Source organism: Pituophis catenifer, unplaced genomic scaffold (genome assembly GCF_029215685.1).
Source record: "Pituophis catenifer annectens isolate HBS135680 unplaced genomic scaffold, rPitCat1.0.hap2 SCAF_7, whole genome shotgun sequence".
Classification (NCBI taxonomy): Eukaryota; Metazoa; Chordata; class Lepidosauria; order Squamata; family Colubridae; genus Pituophis; species Pituophis catenifer.
Window position 1 is genome coordinate 87221304 of NW_027256887.1, and position 26399 is coordinate 87247702.

The window sequence follows — 26399 nt, forward strand, 5'->3', positions numbered from 1 at the left end:
TAGGTAACAATATAATTTCGTTATCAGTTTATCATCTGTTCCAGTTACTATCTGGTTTAGTTCTGTTAATTTTTTATTAAAACCATATGTTTTAGCATCTTTCTTGTAACGGGATTGTATCTGCATAGGTGGCACATGCATGCAATGCCTACCCCTTGGCTACTAAGTTCCTGTTTAATTTTTAATTCCCCTATTTTGTCATTCAAAATATCTTTACATCTTACGATTTTTTTCCATGTTAATAACATTAGGATGTAACCAATGCCTTCATAGTGGAAAGCCAGATTGGTATTTTCAAATAGTGTTGTTCTTTTATTTTAAACCAGACTAAGAACAATGCATTCCTAATAACATAGTGTCTCTGAAAATAACTGTGTATTTTATTCTTCCCATACCATAAGAAGGCGTGCCAGCCTGGTTGGAGGTCATGCCCTTCTAACGTTAATAATCTTGTGTGTCTCAAGCTTATTTTTTATTTAATTTATTTATTTAGTCATGCATGTATTAGATAACAGGTATAAGTATAAACATAATTATGGATATGTATAAAAGGCAGTGGTGAAATCTAAAATTTGTTACTACCGGTTCTGTGGGCGTGGCTTGGTGGTGGGGTGGTAATGTGACTGGGTGGGCGTGGCCAATTTTTCTTTTTTAACTTTTAAAACTATTTTTTCTACAACCTCTTCAGCGAAGAGGTTGTAAAAAATGCTTTCAAAAGGCTCTGATGATCCCAGCTGAGTTACCTGATCGGCAGAGGCTTTTTTTTCTTTTAAAAGCCTCTGACGATCAGGCAACTCAGCTTGGATCGTCAGAGGCTTTTAAAAGAAAAAAAACCTCTGACGATCAGGCAACTCAGCTGGGATCATCAGAGGCTTTTAAAAGCCTTTGAGGATCCCAGCTGAGCTGTGCGATCATCAGAGGCTTTTTTTTTTTACTTTTAAAAGCATTTTTTCGGCCAAAGAGGTTGTAGAAAAAATGCTTTTAAAAGTAAAAAAAAAAAGCTTCTGATGATTGTGCGCTCAGATGGGTATCGGGTGGGCAGGGATTTTTGCTACCGGTTTTCCGAACCACCCACCTCCATCGCTACCGGATCGTGCGATCCGGTCCGAACCGGGAGCATTTCACCCCTGATAAAAGGAGACATTAGGACAGAGATGGTAGGCAGTAGACAGTTTAAGGTTAAAGTTTTGGGGGTTTTGGGATGAAACCACAGAGTCAGGTAGTGCATTCCAGGAATTGACCACTCTGTTGCTGAAGTCATATTTTCTGCAATTGAGTTTGGAGCGGTTTAACTTGAGTTTGTATCTATTGTGTGCTCGTGTAATTGTTGTGGTTGAAGCTGAAGTAGTCGTTGACAGGTAGGACATTGTGGCAGATAATTTTATGTACTACGTTTAGGTCAGACCGAAGGCGGCGTAGTTCTAAGTTGTCTAAGCCCAAAATTTCAAGTCTGGTGGCATAAGGTATTTTATTGCGGGTAGATGAGTGGAGGACTCTTCTCGTGAAATATCTCTGGACTCTCTCGATTATATTAATGTCCGATATGCAGTGCGGGTTCCAGACAGATGAGCTTTTATTCAAGAATTGGTCTAGCAAATATTTTGTATGCTCTAGTTAGTAGTACAACATTACCAGAGAAGAAGCTATGCAAGATTAGGTTAACAACTCTTAATGCCTTTTTGGCAATGTTCTTACAGTGGGCTCTGATGATCCATTCTTTCACCCATGTGAGTACCGAGGCCTGGTAGTCCAATTCCCAATCTGGTAGTCCAAAGCCCCCTCTCTTTTTTTGGTTTCCTGCAACATTTTCAAGCCTATTCTTGCTTTTTTCTCCCTAACCAAACATATCTTAATATTATTTTATTTAATTCTTCAGAATAGTTTTTCTCCAGTTTTCTTGGTATTGTTTGAAATAAGTATAGTTGTCTTGGCAAAATGTTCATTTTTTTATAGTGGCTATTCTTCCGGATAATGACAGTGGCAGATCTTTCCATTTCTCCAGATCTAGTTTAATTTGCCTCATCAGCTTCGTGTAATTATCCTCTTTAATTGTTGCACATTTGGCTGTTAGTTGTATTCCTAGGCACTTCACTTTTTTAAACTATCTGTATATTAATTCTTTCCATTCAACACTCTTTTATGTGTATCTGTAAGATTCTTAACTAAAATCTTTATCTTATCCCTATTTATTTTCAGTTCTGCTACTTCCCCATATTCTTCTACTAGCTGAATACCTGTGTGCTATGAAACTATCGTATGTGATGGGGCTTGATAAATCAACACTTACAGCTTGAAAATTAATGAATAGTTAGATCGGCCTCTCCTCTCCCCTTCTCTTCCTCAGCCTTGCCCCACAGAACCCTATCGTATCCCCCTTCTGTCCCTCAGCCTTGCCCCACAGAATCCTCTCCTGTCCTTCTCTCCCTCAGGTGAGCCCCTCAGAACCCTCCCCTGTCCTATCCCCTTCTGTCCCTCAGGTTTACCCCACAGAATCCTCTCCTCTCCTATCCCTTTCTCTCCCTCAGGCTTGCCCCACAGAAGCCTCTCAACTCCAATTCCCTTCTCTCCCTCAGGCTTGCCCCACAGAAGCCTCTCCTGTCCTATCCCCTTCTCTCCCTCAAGTGTGCCCCTCAGAATCCTCCCCTGTCCTATCCCCTTCTGTCCCTCAGGTTTGCCCCACAGAATCCTCTCCTCTCCTATCCCCTTCTCTCCCTCAGGCTTGTCCCACAGAAGCCTCTCAATTCCAATCCCCTTCTCTCCCTCAGGCTTGCCTATCCCCTTCTCTCCCTCAGGTGTGCCCCTCAGAATCCTCCCCTATCCTATCCCCTTCTGTCCCTCAGGCTTGCCCCACAGAAGCCTCTCAACTCCAATCCCCTTTTCTCCCTCAGGCTTGCCTATCCCCTTCTCTCCCTCAGGTGTGCCCCTCAGAATCCTCCCCTATCCTATCCCCTTCTGTCCCTCAGGCTTGCCCCACAGAAGCCTCTCAACTCCAATCCCCTTTTCTCCCTCAGGCTTGCCTATCCCCTTCTCTCCCTCAGGTGTGCCCCTCAGAATCCTCCCCTATCCTATCCCCTTCTGTCCCTCAGGCTTGCCGCACAGAAGCCTCACCTATCCTATCCCCTTCTCTCCAGAGTTATTTTCAGGGTGGGAGGGGGAGTAGAAATTCTAACTAATTAGCATCAGAGCGTGTTAATAATAATATAGGAAATACTAATGCTCTGATGGTCATTTTGAAAAATCCTTTCTTAGTGAGCCCCTAGAAGCCAAGAAGAACATATGTGGCAAATTTCAAGTTTGTAGGCTTTACGGTTCTGGAGATTTTGTGGTTACGGTGTGAGTGGTTTTCGCTTTTATATATAGAGATTTTTCTAATTCGCTTCGGTCCAGTTTCTAGGGGACTTCTAGTATAAAGACCAAGGGAGTTTCCTATGGGTAGGGAAAACTTGGAAGCTTTCAGATTCGGGTTTTCCCAAAAGTGCCAGTATGACATCTCTAATAAAATGAAACTTTGAGGAATTTCTATCCTCTGAGTTTTCTTTTGTTGGGGGCAGGGGTGAAATGTTCCCGGTTCGGACCGGATCGCCTGATCTGGTAGCGATGGTTTGGAGAATCGGTAGCAAAAATCCCCGTCTCCCCCCCCACCATGCCCAACTGAGCCGCACGGTCATCAGAGGCTTTTTTTTTTACTTTAAAAGCATTTTTTCTTCTGCCGAAAAAAAGCTTTTAAAAGTAAAAAAAAAGTTGGCCACCCCCACCCAGTCACATTACCCCCCACGCCCACAGAACCGGTAGTAAGCCACGCCCACAGAACCAGTAGTAACAAATTTTAGATTTCACCACTGGTTGGGGGTGTTACTTGGAACCCTGACACCTACCTATCTTCCTTCCTTCCTTCCTTCCTTCCTTCCTTCCTTCCTTCCTTCCTTCCTTCCTTTCTTTCTTTCTTTCCTTCTTTTTCTTTCTTTCTTTCTTTCCTTCTTCCTTCCTTCCTTCTTTTTCCTTCCTTCCTTCCTTCTCTTTCTTTCTTTCTTTCTTTCCTTCTTCTTCCTTCCTTCTCTTTCTTTCTTTCTTTCTTTCCTTCTTTCTTTCTTTCTTTCTTTCCTTCTTCTTCCTTCCTTCCTTCCTTCTTTCTTCTTCCTTCCTTCCTTATATTTTTGCCACATTTCTGTAGCGTATATTGGAAGTGGGATTGATTGACTATAGTACTATAGATGCTCTCCAAAACTGATTGGTACCATTAGGACATTTGGGGAGGGGGCTCAGCAGTTGAAACAGGTGATTTGCAGGGGGGGCGCGCCTCCAACCATCTCCAGGATCAACGCACACATTTCGCCCCTTCAGGCTCTCCACTTCCCAAAGATGTACAGGTAGTCCTTGACTTATAACAATTCGTTTAACAGCCATTCGACCATTAACAGCTGCAAGGTTGGAAACTCAAAATCATTTCTCTCTTTTTCTCTTCTTTGAAAAGGAGGGGAAGATATATATATATATATATATAGTCTTTGGTTATTCGGGTTTTCTCCCGCGTAAAATTGGAAGTGTCTTGGCGACGTTTCGACGAAGTCTCATTCGTCATCTTCAGGCTGGTGTTTTCGGCTTCGCGCTTCTAGGAGCAAATGCTCCTAGAAGCACGAAGCCGAAAACACCAGCCTGAAGATGACGAATGAGACTTCGTCGAAACGTCACCAAAACTTAACAGGGGTAGGGAAAGGCAGAAGAAGCCGTCTGCAACGAAATTTCATTTTAATGTAATCGGCGTACGTTTAAGGCAACGGTCAAGCTATTCTAAAAGTCTTCAATGTTTTTAGTCTCCCAGGTTTTTCAATCATCTTAGTTGTGCTTTTTTTCAGGAGGCCACTGGACGACGTTTTTGTTGTTGTTGTTGTTTTTTCCTTTGACGACATTTCTCTTCTCATCCAAGAAGCTTCTTCAGTTTTGACCGGATAGTGAGGAATGGAAAGGATTCATATAAATAAAAAAAATCCCCAGAAAGTCCAATGGCTTCCTGAAAAAGCCCCTTTATTTGGGATAATCGCGACCTGGATGACTAAGAGCATCTTAGTTGCTCTCCTCTGCAACTTTTCTGCAAAGTCTCCTTTACAATTGAATATAATTGGACATCCTCCTCCACCCACCCACCGTGGGGAGTGGGAATTTCCCACCTGCTTCTAGGGCCTGTCGTTCCCCCCCACACACCCCCAGTAACCCCTCTCTCCCTCCCATCCCCCCCCCCCATTTCCAGCCCAGGAACTCTCCAGAACCTTTTTTCCCCAATTTCCAGCAGCAGGGAGGATAATCTGGCGATTAAATCAACCAACGCATGACGTGATTCCCACATCTTTTACTTTCCTTTTTCCTGAAATGAAATCATTTCGTTGAAAGAAAGAAAGAAAAAAACCCTCTACACTCTTCTGCCTTCACCCCCCTTTCCCGGTGAAGTTCTTGCAAATATAAATAAAAAGATTTTTTTTTCCCCTTCTCCTTTTTCCTCAAAGAACATGTGATTTTAAGGAAACCGAGGCAAAGTTGCCAGACAGCTGCACGTCCTACCTCCTCCCTTCGTGCATTGAATTTTTTTCTCTCTCTCTCTCCCTGACTCCGTTCCTCGCTCACGCAGGTGAGCTGCACGGGTATTCCTCGACTTACAACCGCAAAGGCGCCCCGGATTTCCCTGGCTAAGCGAGATAATCATAAAAGCGAGTTTTGCTGCATGTCGCTTGCCGCCGTTGTTAAGTGAATTGCTGGAGCGGTTCCGTGAATAGCACGGTTGTTAAGCGAATCTGGCTTGTCCCCGTTGACTTGGCTTGTTGGAAGGTCGCCAACAAGGGGATCGCGCGACCCCGGGACGCTGCAACAGTCGTAAATGTGAATCAGTGGCGAAGCGTCTGAATTTTGATCGTGCGAGAACGGGGATGCTGCAATGGTCGTAAGCAATGGTGGGCTACTGCCGGTTTGGCCGAACCGGTAGTTGAGATCTGTAGGGGGTCCTGTCCACCTGCCTGGGTGCAATCCCGTCCTATATCACTATGTTTTTTGACGCCGCACACTTGCACGGAGCAAATTCCCGTGTTTTGTGACCCTGCACGCATGTGTGGATGGCGTGTGAGAGCGAGTTCCCGTGTTTTTTTGACGCCGCACGCATGAGCAAATTCCCATGTTTTATGACACTGCACTCATGCATGGACGGTGCCCGCGTGCTCACATTTCCGGTGCTGGGCGAACCGGTTGTTACGGTATGTGATGCCCACTTCTGGTCGTAAGTCTGAAAAACATTCCTAAGTCACTTGTACGGGTAATCCTCGACTTAACAACAGTTCGTTTAGGGACCGTTCAAAGTTACGACGGCACCAAAATCTTGAACTACGGATAATTTTCTTCTGTCGGAAGAGGAGGGGTGGAGAGGAAAAGGCAAGAGATATAGAGAGCACCTTTGATGGAAAGGAATCCTGATTTAAACCGAAGTAACCCACATTCAGAGCATGCGTAATATTCCGAGTCCTTAAAGAACCACAAAGGCTGGGTGTGGGTGCACACGTGGTCAAATCTGCAAGGAACGTCACGGAGTTGATTATTAACTTTAAGGTTGCACATTGAGTAGATCCACCTGACAAACTCTTACGAGACCTGGGTGGTAGGAGTATTGCACAGTGGCAATGAAGCATGCCACCTGCTTGTAATTTTCTTTGCATAGCTGATTGTGTACATTACTTCGACCAGCTGCTTGGCCATAAGAAGCCGAGCCACCTCTGCTGCGGTCAAACAATACAGGTCATCCTCGACTTACAACTGTTCGTTTAGTGACCGGTTCAAAGTTACAACGGCCCTGGAAAAAAAAATGTAACTTCGGACCATTTTCTCACACTTTGCAGTATCCCCTTAGATCAATGATCAAAATTCAGATGCATGGCAACTGTCTCACATTTATGACGGTTGCAGTGTCACCGGAGTTTACGCGATCTCCCTTTTGCGACCTTCCGGCAAGCAAAGTCAATGGGGAAAGCCGGATGCGCAAGCACGTGGCTAACAACGCCGGCGACTCGCTTAACAACGGTGGCAAGGAAGATCGTAAAATGGGGCAAAGCTCACTTAACAGCTGTCTCGCTTAGCAACAGAAACGTTGGGCTCAATTGTGGTCATAAGTCGAGGACTACCTGTAGCCCTTGGAAAGATAGGTAGGGAAGACTCCTGCTTAGGTTGAGTTTATTTCTTGATTCGGGGCTCAAGCAAGATATGGCCTAACCTCTCTTTTAAACTTTTTAAACTTTTTAAAATTTCTAAATTTTAAATTTTGTCTTACGAATTTGGGGGTTTTAAATTTCGTTCTCTGAGCCAATTATTTAATTGTATTTTAACGGTTTTTTTTAACATGTATTATATGTATTTTATTTGGCTGTTCACCGCCCTGAGTCCTTCGGGAGTAGGGCGGTATACAAATTTAATAAAATGAAAATGAAATGAAAAATATAACAGAATTAACAGAGTCGGAAGGGACCTTGGAGGTCTTCTAGTCCATCCCTCTGCTGAAGCAGAAAATCCTATGCCCGTGATGGCGAACCTATGGCACGTGTGCCACAGGTGGCACGCGTGGCCATATCGGTGGGCACGCGAGCTCAGCTCTAGTGTGCATGCGTGTGCCAGCCACTTGATTTTCCGGACTTTTGTGCCCATTGGAAGTTGGCAAACAGGCCATTTCCAGTCTCTGGAGGACCTGTGGGGGGTTGGGAAAGGCCATTTTCACCCTCCCCAGGCTCCTAGGAAGGCTCTAGAGGCTGGGGAGAGCAAAAAAAGGGCCTTTTGGTCCCACCGGAAGTTGGCAAATGGCCCATTTCCAGACTCCAGAGGGCCTCTGGGGGGATGGAGAAGACCGTTTTCGCCCTCCCCAGACTCCAAGAAAGGCTCTGGAGCCTTGAGAGAGAGAAAAACAGGCCCACCGGGCCATCGCATGCCTGGAGCGGGGGGGAGGGGGACGAATGCGCAGGCGGGGTGCATAGAATTATGGGTATAGGCATGTATGCGTGTGACTCCCCCTTCCCCCCGCTCTCCTGGCACACGATGGCAAAAAGGTTAGCCATCACTGTCCTATGCTATTTCATACAAATGGTTGTCTAATCTCTTCTTAAAAGCCTCCAGTGATGGAGCAGCCCACAGGAAGAAATTAAAAAAAAAAATAAAAAAAAGGAAATCTCTATTTTGCAATTTCCCTTTAGCCACACAATGCAGCGGTATCTCCATTTCTGAGCTGGATAAAAACCTGAAATCAGCAAAGGATCTGCTTTTAGAGTCTGGGGGTGAGAAGGAGAACTGATTTCTTCGAAGGGGAAAGGAGATTTCTCACCAGAAGGGCTACCAGGAGAAAGAAGGGGTAGAACTTGTAGATGGCAAAACCCACGCATAAACTTGCAAGCGTGCATTCGGGACGCTTGACGTAAAACTCTCCTTTTGCTGAGATTTCTTCCCTGTCCCTTGAAGGAACTTCCTTCCTTCGCTGATCACTGTTGCTAGAAACCAGCGATTGCAATCCCTGTAGTTGTGAAACAGGAAATGCAGAATATTATCTTTTTTTCTTTTTTCTTTTTTTAAAAAAATGCTTTTCATTATGTAGAAAAGAGCAGCAACGATGATTTAGCTTTCGATTTAGCTTCCTAAAACCTTGGAAGAACGATTGCGGGAGAATTGGATATGACTAGTTTTTTTTTTTTTAATTTTAATTTGATTTATATGCCGCCCTTCTCCGGAGACTCAGGACGGCTTACAATGCGTTAAGCAATAGCCTTCATCCTTTTGTATATTTTATACAAAGTCAGCTTATTGTCCCCACAATCTGCATCCTCATTTTACCGCCCTTGAATGATGGAATGCTGAGTCAACCTTGAGCCTGGGGAGATTCGAACTTACAGTAATTGCCGACAGCTGGTGTTAATGACAATGCTATCAGTCTGCTGAGCCACCAGGCCCAGTTGAATGTTGAATGAAAAGAAGGATTAGGGGTGACAGGATAGCATCTTCCAGGACTTGAGGGCAGGAGTGAAATCCAGCAGGTTCTGACAGGTTCTGGAGAACCGGTAGTGGAAACTTCGAGCGGTTCGGAGAACCGGTAGCGGAAATTTTGAGTAGTTTGGAGAACCAGCAAATAACCACCTCTGGCTGGCCCCAGAGTGGGGTGGGAATGGAGATTTTGCAATAGCCTTCCCCTGCCATGCCCACCAAGCCACACCACGCCCACCAAGCCACGGCCACGGAACCGTGTAGTAAAAAAAATTGGATTTCACCACTGCTTGAGGGGCTTCCCTAAAGAAGTGGGGGTCAAGCAAGGAAGCAAGAAAGCAAGCAAACTAACTAACTAACTAACTAACTAACTAACTAACTAACTAACAAATAAACAAGCCTATAACCGTGATGGTGAACCTATGGCGCGCATGCCACAGGTAGCATGCAACTCTGTGGGCACACGAGCCGTCATCCCAGTTCAGCTCTGCCGCGCACCTCCCGCTGGCCAGCTGCTCCTCAGGTCTCTGCCACGGAGGCAAAGGGGGTGGGGCTTGTGCAGGGGGGTGGGGCTTGCACAGAGGGGGCAGGGCACTGTGGGGGCGTGCGGGCATATGGACGCAGACTGCATGCGGGGGGTGGGGCATGTGCGGGGAGGTTCACATGCATGATCAGGGGAGCAGGGTGCATGCAGGGCGTCGCGGGTACATGCGGACGTGGGGGGTGTCATGTGCACATTGAATTTGGGGGGTTTGGGCGCACAGACACTTTGGACACTTGGTCCGGAAAAGAGGAATTGGGCTTCCAGGCCTGACGGACGGAAGGAAGGAAGGAAGGAAGGAAGGAAGGAAGGAAGGAAGGAAGGAATTCGATATGGATTTTAATTGAAAAGTTTTAAATTACGGGCCAAATTTATTTAATTATTTTAAATCTATTTTTAACTTTTGTGTATAAATGGTTTTTATCTTGGCTGTTCACCGCCCTGAGTCCGAAAGAAGAAGGGAGGTATAGAAATCTGAAAAATAAATAAATAAAGGAAGGAAGGAAGGAAGGAAGGAAGGAAGGAAGGAAGGAAGGAAGGAAAAGGAAGGAAGGAAGGAAGGAAGGAAGAAAGAAAGAAAGAAAGAAAGAAAGAAAGAAAGAAAGAAAGAAAAGGAAAAGGAAGAAAAGGAAGAAAGAAAGAAAAAGAAGGAAGGAAGGAAAGAAAGAAAGAAGGAAATGGAAGGAAGGAAGGAAGGAAGGAAGAAAAAGAAGGAAGGAAGGAAAAGAAAGGAAGAAAGAAGGAAAAAGAAGGAAGGAAGGAAAGAAAGAAAGGAAAGAAAGGAAAGAAAGAAAAGAAAGAAAGAAAGAAAGAAAGAAAGAAAGAAAGAAAGAAAGAAAACGAAAGAAGGAAGGAAGGAAGGAAGGAAGGAAGAAAAAGAAGGAAGGAAGAAAGAAAGAAAAGAAAGAAAAAGAAAGAAAGAAAGAAAGAAAGAAAGAAAGAAAGAAAGAAAGAAAGAAAGAAAGATGCATATACCCTCATACCCACATTTATGACACAGAGAAACAACACAGTTTAATTTATACATATGAAAAACGGATGGAGGAATTGGGCATAGCCAGCCCAGAGAAAAGAAGGACTAGGGGGGACATGATAGCAGAATTCCAGTATTTGAGGGGCTCCCCCAAAGAAGAAGGGGGGGTCAACCTATTCTCCAAAGCACCCGAAGGCAGGAGAAGAAGCAACGGATGGAGACTAACCAAGGAGAGAAGCAACTTGGAATTAAGGAGAAACTTCCCAACAGTGAGGACAATTAATCAGTGGAACAGCGTGCCACTGGAAGTCGTGGGTGCTTCATCACTGGAGGCTTTTTAAGAAGAGACTGGAGAGTCACATGTCTCAAATGGTAGAGGTTCTTCTGCTTGAGTAGAGGGCTGGACGAGAAGACCTTCAAGGTCCCTCCCAACTCTTTTATTCTGCCTTAAAATAGGTTTTATATCGTCCAGGGTGCTGGAGGTTAACCGCAGAAGCTCCGACCGCATGATCTAAATGAAAACAAATAATATAAAACAATAAACAGTGATGAATAAATGAAATGATGAAAATAGCCAAAAGAAGGATAAAAGATAAAAGAAAAGACAACAAATAAAATAGCAATAAATAGCAGGGACTAGAAGAAATAGTGAAAATTATAAAATACAATAAATAGATAAAGAAAGGGAAATTCTATGTAATTAGAAATCATATTGAATTTTAATCTGTTTTAAATTATTGGGATTTTTAATTGTCTCGGGCTAAATTATTTAATCTGGTTTTAATTATGTTTTTTAACTTTTGTATCTATGTATTTTATTTTGTGCCTGTTCACCGCCCTGAGTCCTTCGGGAGTAGGGCGGTATATAAGGCTAATAAAACAAACAAACAAACATATGTAATTAGAAATAGTCATAAAGAGAGGAAGTAATGAAAATAATGAAAAAGAATAGCTAAACCAAATGAAAAAAGAAGAGAAAAGAAACGTTAATAGATGAAATAATAAGAATACAAGATGAATGAGAATAAATACAGGCAGTCCTCAATTTATGACCACAATTGAGCCCAAAATTTCTGTTGCTAAATGAGACAGTTGTTAAGTGAATTTCTCCCCATTTTGCGACATTTCTTGCCACAAGTTGCTAAGGGAATCACTGCAGTTGTTAAGTTAGTAACACGGTTGTTAAGTGAACCTGGCTTGTCCAAAGGTCGCAAAAGGAGACCACCACGACTGTCATAAATATGAGTCAGTTGCCAGGCGTCCGAATTTTGATCACATGACCACAGGGATGGCGCAACAGTTGTAAATGTGTTTTTTCGGTGTCGTCGTAACTTTGAACGGTCACTAAAAGCACGGTTGTAAGTTCGAGGACTACCTGTAAGGAAAATAATCAGAGACAATAAAGAAAAGAAGACCAGATCTATGAAAAATAATAAAAGAAATTAAGACTAGATCTAAATTTGCCATGCCTTGAGACAATGCCCCCTTGTGGCCTTTGGTGGGAGCTCACGGTTAGAGTGCGCACAGTGTGACTATGTGAGACAACCCAGGAGCAAATACCGCAAACAGAGGTTTGTATTTAAATAGTGGTTTCATCTACAAAGAATATATACATACACATACTTTAGTTAGACCTCAAACAAAACAGCAATCAGCAATTACAGCAGGGAAGCACACACGGAGAGACAGATATGCCCCAACAACGCCTCTTTTTATTACAGGCTCTTAAAGTGATATAAGCCCAAAAACCTTCCTGACCCATTTCCCAGCATTACATCATCGTAGCAGTTGGTCAGCTCTTAAATCTTTACCCTGACATCACCCATATTTTTTACCTGATGCAGGTAAATGCGGCACCCCCTGGCAGGTGGCGAACGCCCGCATCTCTTACGAGAACAGCAAGAAGCTGCGATATGCCTGCCTGAAGAACTTCAAAAGGAAGGCGGGCACCTCCAGCCTCATCTTTTGCGAGCAAGACCCAACCACCCACGAGTATAGATGGAGTCGGCCACCGCTGGTTTGCATTGGTGAGTATTGTGGCCCTGGGCTAGGAGAACCCGTAGCATCATCTCCAAGGTGGCTGGCTGTGGAGGAGATCCTTAGAAAGCCAGACCACCGGAGGACATCAGGTTGAGAAAAGTGGTTCTAGACCAGGGGTCTCAGAACGTGGCAACTTTAAGCGTGGCCGGTTGGGGAATTCTGGGAGTCGAAGTCCACAAGTCTTAAAAAATAATTAAGTGCAAAGAAGAGCAACTAGGATGATTAAAGGCCCGGAGATGGAGGGAGGGGGGGAGGGAGGGAGGGAGGGAAGGAAGGAAGGAAGGAAGGAAGGAAGGAAGGAAGGAAGGAAGGAAGGAAGGAAGGAAGGAAGGAAGGAAGGAAAGGGAGAGATGAGAATGGACGGATGGAAGGAAGGTCAGGAGGGAGGGAGTGAAGGAAGGAAGGCGAGAGAAATAGACAAGAGGAAGGAAGAGAAAGGAGAAGGAAGGAAAGGAAGAAAGGAAAGAAAAGGAAGGAGAAAGGGGAATAGATACAAAGATAAATAGATGACAGATAGATAGATGACAGATAGACAGAGAGAGAGAGATAATAAATAGATAGATAGAGATGATAGAGAGATAGAGAGATAGAGAGAGAGAGATGATAGATAGATGATAGAGATAGATTGATAGATGATAGATGGATAGATAAATGATAGATAGATGATAGATAGATAGATAGATAGATAGATAGATAGATAGATAGATGATAGATGATAGAGAGAGAGAGAGATGATAGATAGATGATAGAGAGATTGATAGATAGATGATAGAGATAGATGATAGAGATAGATAGATAGATGGATAGATAGATAGATAGATAGATAGATAATAGATAGATGATAGATAGATGATAGAGAGAGAGAGATGATAGATAGATGATAGAGATAGATTGATAGATGATAGAGATAGATAGATAGATAGATAGATAGATAGATAGATAGATAGATGATAGATAGATAGATAGATAGATAGATAGATAATAGATAGATGATAGATGGGTGATAGATAGAGAGAGAGAGAGATGATAGATAGATGATAGAGATAGATAAATAGATAGATAGACGATAGACGATAGATAGATAGATAGATAGATAGATAGATAGATAGACGATAGATAGACGATAGATAGATAGATAGATAGATAGATAGATAGATAGATAGATAGATATAATATAGCAAGGATAGATGCCAGTAGAGGATGGATGGATGGAGAGGAGGTGAAGAGAACGAGATAGAATAATAACATTTAGCAGCTATGCTCCTACTGTTCTGGTTCCTTTTGAAATCTTCATTCTTTGTTGCTGCTCTTTCTTTAAAATATTCTGTATTTCTGGGGGGTTTAATCAGAGAGGGCACTTCTGAGTTCATCCTAAGCTTGTTTGACAACCAGCTAATCCTTGTCTCCTCTTTCCCTTTTGTTCCCACGAATACCCAGATATGGAGAACACAGTTGACGGCCCCAGGCGAGGTAGGAGAGCTTGCCTTTCTGGCTTATTCCATGGGGAACCAGGGAGTGGGGAAGGGGTGGTGGTCTTTCTCTGGGACACCTGGTCAACCGTCAAACCTTTGGGACCATTAGGATGTTATTTCTGACAGTGAGAACAATCAACCAGGGGAACTCCTTGCCTCCAGAAGTTGTGGCTGCTCCCTTCCAACTCTTTTTATTCCTAATATTCAATAATGTAGGTAGTCCTCGACTTACAACCATTCAGTTAGCGACCATATCAAAGTTACAACATCACTCAAAAAGAAGTGACTTACAACCTCTCCTCGCACTAATGACCGTCGCGGCATCCGCATGGTTACATGATCAAAATTCGGCCCCTTGGCAACTGGCATGTACTTATGACAGTTGTGCTTTCTTGGGGTCACGTGATCCCCGTTTGCGATCTTCCCAGCCGGTTTCAGACAAGCGAAGACAAGTGGGGGAAGCCGGATTTGCTTAAGGACTGCATAATTCACTTAACAACGTTAGAGATTGGCTTAACAACTGTGTGCAAATGGGTCATAAAAATGGGCGCGACTCATTTAACGGCGTCCTTGCTTAGCCACGGAAACCCTGGTCCCAATTTTGTGGTTATTGGTTGAGGATTACCTGTTTTCTGGTTCTTACAACTATAGTAATCGGGAACTAGATGTTCTCATGCATGTGTTTGTGTGCATGTATGTTTTGCCAATTCAGAGTACAGTAATCAGATCATCACTAGGGCGCACGGACACACAGACATACACACACACAAACAAACACACATATGGTATATACCGTATTTTTCGGACTATAAGACGCACTTGATTATAAGGTGCACCTAAATTTAGAAGAGGAAAACAACAACAAAAAGTTTTTTGTTTTGGTCTCTCTTTTTTTCGGGCCTCTTTCGGCCCTTTTTTCGGCCCATTTTCTAGGCTTTTATCAGCCTCTTTTGAGGCTGTTTTCGGCCTGTTTTTGAGGCTGTTTTGGCCTGTTTTTGAGGGTGTTTTTTAGCCTGTTTTTGAGGCTTTTTTCAGCCTGTTTTCGAGGCTTTTTTGGCCTGTTTTTGAGGCTTTTTTCAGCCCATTTTCAAGGCTTTTTTGGCCCATTTTCGGGCCTTTTTTTGGCCCATTTTCGGGGCTTTTTTGGCCTGTTTTTGAAGCTCTTTTCGGCCCATTTTCTAGGCTTTTATCGGCCTGTTTTTGAGGCTGTTTTCAGCCTGTTTTTGAGCCTTTTTTTGCCCTGTTTTTTGAGGCTTTTTCGGCCCATTTTTGAGGCTTTTTCGGCCTGTTTTCGAGGCTTTTTTTGGCCCATTTTCAAGGCTTTTTTTGGCCCATTTTCTAGGCTTTTTTGGCCCATTCTTCAAGGCTTTTTTGGCACATTTTCAGGCCTTTTTTCAGCCCATTTTCAAGGCTTTTTTGGCCTGTTCTCGGGGCTCTTTTTGGCCTGTTTTCGAGGCTTTTTTCAGCCCATATTGGGGCTCTTTTTGGCCTGTTTTTGAAGCTTTTTTCGGCCCATTTTCTAGGATTTTATCGGCCTGTTTTTTGAGGCTGTTTTCAGCCTGTTTTTGAGGCTGTTTTTGCCCTGTTTTTGAGGCTTTTTCGGCCCGTTTTTGAGGCTTTTTCGGCCTGTTTTCGAGGCTTTTTTTGGCCCATTTTCAAGGCTTTTTTGGCCCATTTTCAGGCATTTTTTCAGCCCATTTTCAAGGCTTTTTTTGGCCTGTTTTCGGGGCTCTTTTGGGCCTGTTTTCGAGGCTTTTTTCAGCCCATTTTTGGGGCTCTTTTTGGCCTGTTTTGGGGGCTTTTTTCGGCCTGTTTTCAAGGATTTTTTGGCCTGTTTTTTCTGAAAACAAATATATAAATATATAACAAATATTCACACCTGGTTGTCCTTTTTAAAATTCTTCTTTTTATTCTTAATTAACTCTTCTTTCTAAAATGAAAGAAGAAGAAAGCAACATCTCCTTTCCTTTTAGCACACCACATAGACTTTGAGGCAAAGAGGTTAACTTAGATATTTTTTCCCCCAGTGAGACGTCTTGATAAAAAATATCCTAGCAATGTTGCCTTAAAAAAATGAAATCATCTTCCATAAGAAAGGTGCTTTTTCAAAAGACTTTCTTGGTTTTGCTTGAAGACGTTTCACTTCTCACCGCAAGAAGCTTCTTCAGTTCTGACTGGATGGTGAAGAATGGAAGGATTTATCTTTCTTGCAGTCATCTGGTTGTTAGTACTCTTTCTGAGAATCGTTGAGGCCACTTGGAGATTTGTCTGTGCCCTCAGGGTCACCTGAGTAACGAAAATGGATGTGGAGCTTTCTTGGATCTGCTGAAAGGATTTGTGTTGTAGACTGGAGATAGATGATGTCATATCCCTCCCCCTCTATTGAGAGAGGGCTCTTCAATTTTGACATAGATGTTCTCTTTGACCCCTCTTCCAAACCAGTGGTCCTCTCTGCCCAGAATGTGGACTTCAAGAGTGGCCTTTGTCTTTCAAATACCGACGGACTGCAGAATCCTATCCTGATGGGTTTGTTCTCCGATGTTGCACCATGCGCTTGTGAAATGGCTGTTTTGTTTCCCCAATGTACAGATCTGTATATGTCTCACTACATTGTCCCGCGTATATCAAATGCACAACATATGTCCACATTCTGGACAGAGAGGAACGCTGGTTTGAAAGAGGGATCAAAGAGGCCAGACAGGTCAAAACTGAACATTTATTCATTTAGCGTATGGCAATGGTCACACAAAACTGAACAGACCTCTCTCGACAGAGGGGTATCTATCTCCAGTCTACAACACAGTCCTTTCTGAAGTTCCAAGAAGGCTCCACATCCATTTGCATTATTCAGGTGACTCTGAGGGCACAGATAAAGCTCCAAATGGCCTCGACAACTCTCAAGAGGAGTACTAACGACCAGATGACTGCAAGGAATATAAATCCTTCCATTTCCCACCATTCAGTCAGAACTGAAGAAGCTTCTTGGATGAGAAGCAAAATCAAGGAAGTCCAGTTGTCCGTCTTTTGAAAAAAAAATCACCTTTGGGACCATGTCATCCAGGACATGATCAAGAAGCTCCGTAGACCTCTTCCATAACGCTTGAGTCTAAACCAACTCGAGTTACTAACCTCTTAATTCTGTGTCTCGACTAAAATCACGTCAGAATCTGCCCTCAGATGTGGCTAAGAATTTCTACTTCATCCCATATTTGTATAAGCAGAAACTGCCCGGCCTACACAGACCACAATGAGTTCAAATCCAGCAAGCCTCTCTACACATCTGTACGGAAGTCAGACCAACTCGCCAGTAGTAGTGGAAACGTCACGTTTTACCAACACTCCGCGTAGGACAGCCAAGCCAACACGCGATAGCCTTGGGTCAACAGTGACAGCTGCCCCAGAGGGTGGACGGTTGACTCCGGGCATAGTTTCCGAAAGCGTAACCCCCTCCCCGAGAACGACGCCATTTTCCCCAGACGAAACTAGCAAGACGCAGTGGACGCCACGCCAAACTACGTCTGCGCCCTCCGAGGGACCCCCTGGGAATATCACAGACCCACCCGATAGGAGCGTTTTGCAGAAAATTACAGGTTTGTTCCAGGGCATGGATGCATGTTCCTAACAACAGCCTTCTTTAGCGTGTCTGCATTAAACCCTTCGCGACTCGTCCTTGTTGGATGCTCATGAGGTGGATGTGTTTCCCTTCACCTTGTTGTACCACTAGAAGAGAGTATTTGTAGCTCAATTATGGGGTCCTTGGTGCTCTCTGAGCCTGGTGGTTTTCTGGCAGACGTTTCATGACCCAATTAGGTAACATCGTCAGTGCTAGAAGGGAGTGGGGTTTGTGGAGTGAAGGAGAAGGAAAAGGGGAGGAGGAGGAGGAAATGGAGGAGGAGGAGGAGGAAAAAGGGAGGAGCAGGAGATGGAGGAGAAAGATGGAGCAGGAGGAGGAAGAGGAGGAGATGGAGGAGAAAGATGAAGCAGGAGGAGGAAGAGGAGGAGATGGAGGAGGAGGAAAAAGTGGGAGCAGGAGGAGATGGAGGAGAAAGATGGAGGAGGAGGAGGAGATGGAGGAGAAAGAGATGAAAGAGGAGGAGGAGGAGATGGAGGAGGAGGAGATGGGGGAGAAGAAAGAGATGGAGCAGGAAGAGGAGGAAAAAGAGGGAGGAGCAGGAGATGGAGGAGAAAGAGGAGGAGATGGAGGAGAAAGAGATGGAGGAGGAGGAAAAAGGGAGGAGGAGGAGATGGAGGAGAAAGAGATGAAAGAGGAGGAGGAGATGGAGGAGGAGGAAAAAGTGGGAGGAGGAGGAGGAGATGGAGCAGGTGGAGGAAGAGGAAGAGATGGAGGAGGAGGAGGACTGTTGGGTCCTTGGTGCTTTCTGAACTTGTTTCCTTGCAGGCATTTCATGACCCAACTAGGTAACATCATCAGTGCTAGAAAAGAGGAGGGTTTGCAAGGAGGAGGAGGAGGAGAACTGTGGGTCCTTGGTGCTCTCAGCTTGATTATTTTTTTTGCAGACGTTTCATGACCCACCTAGGTAACACCCTCAGGGCTAGAAGGGAAAGCAGTTTGAGGGAGTGGAGGAGGAGGTGAAGGAGAAGAGGAAGGAAGGAAGGAAGGAAGGAAGAATACGACTCATGAGTTAGTGGTCAAGGGTCTGAATTTTGATCATGTGACCATGGGGATTCTGTAACAGTCGTAAGTTTGAAAAACAGTCATGGTTCCGACTTATGACGGTTTGCGGTGTCCCGGAGGTCATGGGATCCTCTTTTTACGACCTTCCGACAAGCAAAGTCGATGGAGAAGCCAGATTCACTTCACAACCGTGTGACTAACTTAACAACGGCACTGATTCACTTAACAACGGTGGCAAGACAGAGGGTAAATTAGGGCAAAATTCAAGTTAAACTGGTCTCAGTTAACAACATAAATTTTGGGTTCAATTGAGGTCAAAAGTCGAGGAAAGAAACTTATCCTTGGAAAGAAGCTGGGAAAGTGGACTGTCAGGATGAACTATGTTTTAGCTTCCTTCCTTCCTTCCCCTCCCTCCCTCTTTCTCTCTTTCCTTCTTTCTTTCTTTCTTTCTTCCTTCCTTCCTCCTTCCTTTTCTTCCTTCCTCCTTCCTTCCTCCTTCCTTCCTCCCTCCCTCCTTCCTTCTTTCCTTCCTCCTTCCTTCCTTTCTCCTTCGTTCCTTCCTTCCTCCTTCCTCCTTCCTTTCTTCCTTCCTCCTTCCTCCCTCCCCTCCCTCCGTCCTTCTTCCTTCCTCCTTCCTTCCCTTCTCCTTCCTTCCTTCCTTCTTTCCTCCTTCCTCCTTCCGTCCTTCCTTTCTCCTTCCTTCCTTCCTTCTTTCCTCCTTCCTCCTTCTATTTTTCCTCCTTCCTTCCTTCCTCCTTCCTTCCTTCCTTCCTTCCTTCCTTCCTCCTTCCTTCTTCCTTCCTTTCTTCTTTCTTCTTTCCTTCCTCCTTCCTTCCTTTTCCTTCTTTCTTTCTTCCTTCCTTTCCTCCTTCCTTCCTTCCTTCCTTCCTTCCTTCCTTCCTCCTTCCTCCTTCTATTTTTCCTTCCTCCTTCCTTCCTCCTTCCTTTCTTCTTTCTTCTTTCCTTCCTCCTTCCTTCCTTTTCCTTCTTTCTTTCTTCCTTCCTTTCTCCTTCCTTCCCTCCTTCCTTCCTTCCTTTCTCCTTCCTTCCTTCTTTCCTCCTTCCTCCTTCTATTTTTCCTCCTTCTTTCCTTCTTCCTTCCTCCTTCCTTCCTCCTTCTATTTTTCCTCCTTCCTCCTTCTATTTTTCCTCCTTCCTTCCTTCCTCCTTCCTTCCTCCTTCCTTCCTTCCTTCTTTCCTTCCTTCCTTCCTTTCTCCTTCCTTCCTTCTTTCCTCCTTCCTCCTTCTATTTTTCCTCCTTCTTCTTCCTTCCTCCTTCCTTCCTCCTTCTATTTTTCCTCCTTCCTCCTTCTATTTTTCCTCCTTCCTTCCTTCCTCCTTCCTTTCCTCCTTCCTTTCTTCTTTCTTCTTTCCTTCCTCCTTCCTTCCTTTTCCTTCTTTCTTTCTTCCTTCCTTTCTCCTTCCTTCCTTCCTTCCTTCCTTCCTTTCTCCTTCCTTCCTTCCTTCCTCCTTCCTTCCTTCCTTCCTCCTTCCTTTCTTCCTTTCTTCCTTTCTCCTTCCTTTCTTCCTTCCTCCGTCCTGGAGAAGCCCTGAGTGGCTCAGTGGGGAGGGGGGCCTTCTCTTGGGGGAGGGCAGGGTCAAGGCATGGTGGGTCAGCAAACTGGAAGGAAAAAACATCAAAGCAGATTCCTGGGCCATCTCCAGGGGTTTCCCAGTTGCTCCATAATTCAAGATTGACATTCCAAACAAACTAAAGGGCAAAGCTGGAATTTTGCTTTCTTGCTTTCTTTCTTTCCCTCCCTCTCTTCCTTCCTTCCCTTTCCTCCCCTTCCCTGTTTCATCTCTCTCTTTTCTTTCTCTCCTTCCTTCTTCCCTCCCTCCCTTCTTGCCTGACTGCCTTGTTCTTCTTTCTTTCTTTCTTTCTTTCTTTCTTTCTTCTTCTTTCTTTCTTCTTCTTTCTCTTTCTTTCCCTCCCTCCCTCCCTACCTCTCTTCCTTCCTTCCCTTTCCTCCCCTTCCCTGTTTCATCTCTCTCTTTTCTTTCTCTCCTTCCTTCTTCTCTCCCTCCCTTCTTGCCTGACTGCCTTGTTCTTTTCTTTCTTTCTTTCTTTCTTTCTTTCTTTCTTTCTTTCTTTCTTTCTTTTCTTTCTTTCTTTCCCTCCCTCCCTCCCCTCCCTCCCTCCCTCTCTTCCTTCCTTCCCTTTCCTCCCCTTCCCTGTTTCATCTCTCTCTTTTCTTTCTCTCCTTCCTTCTTCCCTCCCTCCCTTCTTGCCTGACTGCCTTGTTCTTCTTTCTTTCTTTCTTTCTTTCTTTCTTTCTTTCTTTCTTTCTTTCTTTCTTTCTTTCTTTCTTTCTTTCTTTCTTTCTCTTCTCCCTCCCTCCCTCCCTACCTCTCTTCCTTCCTTCCCTTTCCTCCCCTTCCCTGTTTCATCTCTCTCTTTTCTTTCTCTCCTTCCTTCTTCTCTCCCTCCCTTCTTGCCTGACTGCCTTGTTCTTTCTTTCTTTCTTTCTTTCTTTCTTTCTTTCTTTCTCTTTTCTTTCTTTCTTTCTTTCTTTCTTTCTTTCTTTTCTTTCTTTCTTTCCCTCCCTCCCTCCCTCCCTCTCTTCCTTCCTTCCCTTTCCTCCCCTTCCCTGTTTCATCTCTCTTTTCTTTCTCTCCTTCCTTCTTCCCTCCCTCCCTTCTTGCCTGACTGCCTTGTTCTTTTCTTTCTTTCTTTCTTTCTTTCTTCTTTCTTTCTTTCTTTCTTTCTTTCTTTCTTTCTTTCTTTCTTTCTTTCTTTCTTTCTTTCTTTCTTTTCTTTCTCTTTCTTTCCCTCCCTCTCTTCCTTCCTTCCTTCCCTTTCCTCCCTCCCTGTTTCATCTCTCTTTCCTTCCTTCCTTCCTTCCTTCCTTCCTTCCTTCCTTCCTTCCTTCCCTCCCTCCCTCCCTCCCTCCCTCCCTCCTTCCTTCCTTCCTTCCTTCCTTCCTTCCTTCCTTCCTTCCTTCCTTCCTTCTTCTTTCTTTGTAACAGAATAACAGTGTTGGAAGGGACTTTGGATGTCTTCTAGTCCAAACCCCTGCTTCTTTCCTTCTGTATCCCTTTTCCTCTTTCTCTCTTTCTTTCTTTTCTTTGTCTGTCTCTTTCTCTCTCTCTCTCTCTCTCTCTCTCTCTTTCTTTTTTCCTTCCCTTCCTTCCTCTCTTCTTTCCCGCCCTCCTCCCTTCCTTCTTCTGTTTCTTTTTTCTTTGTTATGGAATAATAGAGTTGGAAGGGATTTTGGAGGTCTATTAGTCCAAACCCCTGCTTCTATCCTTTCCTGTCTCTTCCTTCCTTCCTTTCTTTCTTTCTTTCTTTCTTTCTTTCTTTCTTTCTTTCTTTCTTTCTTTCTTTCTTTCTTTCTTTCTTTCTTCCTTCCTTCCTTCCTTCCTTCCTTCCTCCTTCCTTCCTTCCTTCCTTCCTTCCTTCCTTCCTTTCTTTCTTTCTTTCTTTCTTTCTTTCTTTCTTTTTCTTTTTCTGGCTGTATTTGATCAGAAAGATGCAGCCTCTACGGAAGAGGCTGCCAGTTTTCCAAGTTCTCCTCCATCCATGGAACTCGCCCCAAAATGAACCTGGAAAGAGCTTCAGGTTGCCACCTGGAAGATAGAGGGTCACGCTCGCTCTTTCGAGCTTTAGCATTTCTGCATTTATTCCTGAAATACAACGACATCCCTCAGGAAGGGATTTTTATTTCTTCATTCTCTAAGACAGATTGGTTAACTATGAGGGCTAGAAACTTAACCATTTAAAAGCTATTGTGGTACAGGTCTCCTCGCCTTATGGCCACAATTGGGGCTAGAATTTCCATTGTTAAGCGAGACGGTTGTTAAGTGAGTTTGCCCCGATTGTAGCTTTTTTTTTTTTGCCAAGGTTTTTAAGAAAATCACTGCCGTTGTTAAGTGAATCACACAGTCGTTAAATGAATCCTGCTTCCTCCAGGGACTTTGCTTGTCGGAAGGCAGCTGGGAAGGTCGCAAATGGAGATCACATGACCCCGGGATTCGGCAACCAAATTTCGGTCATGTAACCATAGGAATATTTGTAAGTCCGAGGACCGTTGTAAGTCTCCTTCTTCAGTGCCATTGCAACTTTGAATGATTGTAAGTCGAGGACTGCCTGTATATCATAACACCAGCTTCTAACGTATAGGGGTTTTTTTTGCATTTGCTGCAAATAATAGCATCTCACAAACTAAGCTATGCTTCTGTTCATCCGTGAAAAGAAAGAACCAAATGTTTTTATTCCTTAATTATTATTTTTTTCCTTTCTTTCACAGGTTCTGTTTACTTCAGAGCTGGAACCCCTTTTTTAGGTAAGGAAGGTTTCTGAATAATAAGAGAGTTTTTAGCAGCCATCCAGATGGGATGGCCTGATCTAATCATTCTTAATTTAAAGAATGAATCATCACAATCATCATCGTCGTCGTCTTTTAATGACCTCATAATCCCTTGCGGGGTGGAGTCTGGGCAACTGAATGGAGCTAGCAGAGTGTTTACTGGCCGGATGCCCTTCCAGTTGCCAGTGGGGAGTTTTGTTCGGCAGATATATTCTCAGTGTGCCCAGAGAGAGAGAGAGAGAGAGAGAGAGAAATATCTGCCTCTACCTAGGATCGAACTCACGGCCTCCTGATTGTGAGGCAAGAGCTCCACCTCTAGGCCACCGCACCACTCTAATTAATAATCACAATAATATATAATAATATATCCAAATAATCGTCAAAAACAGATTTTTTTTTAATCCTCCGGGCAAAAGATTAGCCCCAGGAATGATCTCTGCTCTCAGACATTCCTCCTTTGTCTAAGCCTAAATGGGATGGGGAGTTGTTGCACTTCGCCCAGTTTTATTTATTTAAATCAATGTTTTTTTTTTAATTTTAGAAACTTTTTAGAACTGACGGTTCACTTTCATTCACTTTTCTCTCTAATAGCGGTAATCCTAGCAGCAGGAATCATGTACTACTGCTATTGTAGAAGATCACGGTAAGCTCAGCTCTGTTCATTCTTAATGTTGGCAATAGGTTTAAAGGGGTATTTCTCAAGCGTGGTTCCTTTTAAGATGTATGGACTTCAACTCCCAGAATTCCCTCGGGGTCTGGCTTCTCTAGATAAGACTCTATGGTTTCTGGAGCTTATTGGCTTTCTTTAACCGAGATTTTATTATTATTTTATTATTTATTTATTATTCAAACTTCTATACCGCCCTTCTCCTTTCGGACCCAGGGCAGTGAACAGCCAAAATAAAAACATCTATACATAACATTTACAGTTAAAAATAGAGTTAAAATAATTAATAAATTTGGCCCGTAAGACAACATTTCTCAACCTGGGCCAATTTAAGATGGCTGGACTTCAACTCCCAGAATTCCCCCGGGTCTGGCTTCTCTAGATAAGACTCTATGGTTTCTGAAGGTCATTGGCTTTATGACAGTGTTTCTCAACCTTGGGCCTCTTTAAGATGGCTGGACTTCAACTCCCAGAATTCCCCCGGGTCTGGCTTCTCTAGATAAGACTCTATGGTTTCTGAAGGTCATTGGCTTTATGACAGTGTTTCTCAACCTTGGGCCTCTTTAAGATGGCTGGACTTCAACTCCCAGAATTCCCCTGGGTCTGGCTTCTCTAGATAAGACTCTATGGTTTCTGAAGCTCATTGGCTTTATGACAAGTGTTTCTCAACCTTGGGCCACTTTAAGATGGCTGGACTTCAACTCCCAGAATTCCCCTGGGTCTGGCTTCTCTAAATAAGACTCTATGGTTTCTGAAGCTCATTGGCTTCATGACAGTGTTTCTCAACTGGGCCTCTTTAAGATGGCTGGACTTCAACTCCCAGAATTCCCCCGGGTCTGGCTTCTCTAGATAAGACTCTATGGTTTCTGAAGCTCATTGGCTTTATGACAGTGTTTCTCAATCTTGGGCCTCTTTAAGATGGCTGGCTGGGGAATTCTGGGAGTTGAAGTCCATGCTTCTTAAAGTGGCCACGCTTGAGAAAAATTGCTCAGTCTTTCCCAAACCCAGCTATATGGGGACCTCCCCTCAAATTCCCAGCCTGCATTTCTCCAGTCTGTGGGATTGAACTTGTAAAGAAATGGCTTGAATTCTCTCAGCTCTGGTGCTTTTTTCCCCGTTGTGATGGCCCAGTTTTTCCAAAATCAGGGATCAGCTAGCCAGTTCCTCCGACTTTTGCCATTTCAAAGTTGTAATCTATCTCCTCGAACCATTCCTGCCCCATTTTCTTCTTTCTGCAAATATATTGGAGCATTTTCTAAGATAAGAGTTCTGCACCACTGCAATAATATATATTTTTTCCTAAAGAAAAATAAACTTACACGACAGAAAAAAGGGTTTTTGTTCCATGTATTTTTTTCCCCCCTAAAGAAAAATAAAAGCAGTGTTCAAACTTAGGCACAATAGACAAAAGGTTTCACATTTCTACCCTTTAAAGAATTTTATTTTACTTTAGGTTATATACATGTATAGCAAACAGGAACTGTATTTGTTACAAGGTAAAATTTGACGAAAATGCCTAAACCAGGAAAGTCACACCATGTCCAATGTTTTTAATTGTATTATTGATAAAAAAAACCTTTTTTTAAAAAAAAGAATTTTATTTTAGGTCAGGCTGTCCAGCCTTGGCCACTTGAAGATCTGTGGACTTCAATTCCTAGACTTCCAGCTGGGGAATTTTGGGAGCTGAAGTCCACAAGTCTTCAAGTTTCCAAGTTGGACACCCCTATGTTAAATTCTCACTGTAGTTTTACATTGTCACGTTCCAGTTAAAAGCAAGAAATCGTCCCAACAGCTACCCAAACTGCAAAATATAATAAAGAGATTAAATTTATTCTTTGAGCCAGCTTTAAATATCTTACCTGTCTTTTGACTGCCGCTGTCAGCGTCTTCTTGACGTAAAATTGCTAACTTTGTGTGAATTAATGTCCTTTGCATCCCACAGTCATCCTTGGAGACAGCCCAGGGTCCCTTCTGTGGAAGTGATCCCAATGGATCCCATGGGATCCGAAGAAGGAAACCCAGCATTGGCCGGCGATTCTCCAGATCCAGGACCGGTTAACGAAGAAGATCCGATGCTAACAGGATTACCTCCACCGGTTGAGTGATCCTGCTGGGCAAACCATCGAAGTATCTACTAGCTCTGGTAAAGAAATCCTAAGCACGATGTCCAGAGTCAGGATGGACATAGTATCTGTCCATCTCCTGTTGCAAAGCCTTAGGAAGCAGGCTGTAAATCCCTTTGGGGCGCCTATACTTCTCCCCAACTTGTGGCGAGGAGAATCCAACAGGTGTATCTGTGTGAGAAGAAGCGGCACATGAGAAGGGAGGAAGAAAAGAGAAGAACGTGTGGACGGGAGTTGGAAAGGACGAAGAAGCAATACCCTGGTATTACTTGGAGGCATACGTGGAGAAGAGAGGGTGAAGAAGAAGGGAGCGAGGGTAGCGGAAGCTTCAGCTGCAGTCAGCGGAAGAGACGTGAGGTGAGCTGAAATATATCGTACATTGGGGTCCTTGCTACTCCGCTCTCTGAGCTTGGCGGTTTCCTAGCAGACGTCTGAAGACCCAGCTAGCTAACATCATCACTGCTAAAAGGGAGGGAGGCTGGTGGAGGGGAGGAGGAAGCGGACTGTGGGGTCCTTGGTGCTCTCTGAGGTGGGTGGTTTTCTTGCAGACATTTCATGACCCAACTAGGTAACACTATCAGTGCTAGAAGGGAGTGGCGTTGCCGAGAGAAAGAGGAGGAGGAGGAGGAGGAGGGGGTAGGGAGGAGAA

At 44.0% G+C, this 26399-nt stretch overlaps 1 protein-coding gene across 1 annotated transcript in view; it reads left to right on the forward strand.

Annotated features, from left to right (window-relative positions):
* Nucleotides 1–25732, forward strand: part of IL15RA (interleukin 15 receptor subunit alpha) — a 42622-nt gene extending 16890 nt beyond the window's left edge. The window contains exons 3-8 of the mRNA XM_070947914.1: nt 12347–12529; nt 13980–14012; nt 17233–17604; nt 22901–22936; nt 23552–23603; nt 25570–25732. Coding sequence (XP_070804015.1) covers nt 12347–12529; nt 13980–14012; nt 17233–17604; nt 22901–22936; nt 23552–23603; nt 25570–25732 — 839 coding nt within the window. The remainder of the gene's footprint in view (nt 1–12346; nt 12530–13979; nt 14013–17232; nt 17605–22900; nt 22937–23551; nt 23604–25569) is intronic.
* The last annotated feature ends 667 nt before the right edge of the window (nt 25733–26399 follow it).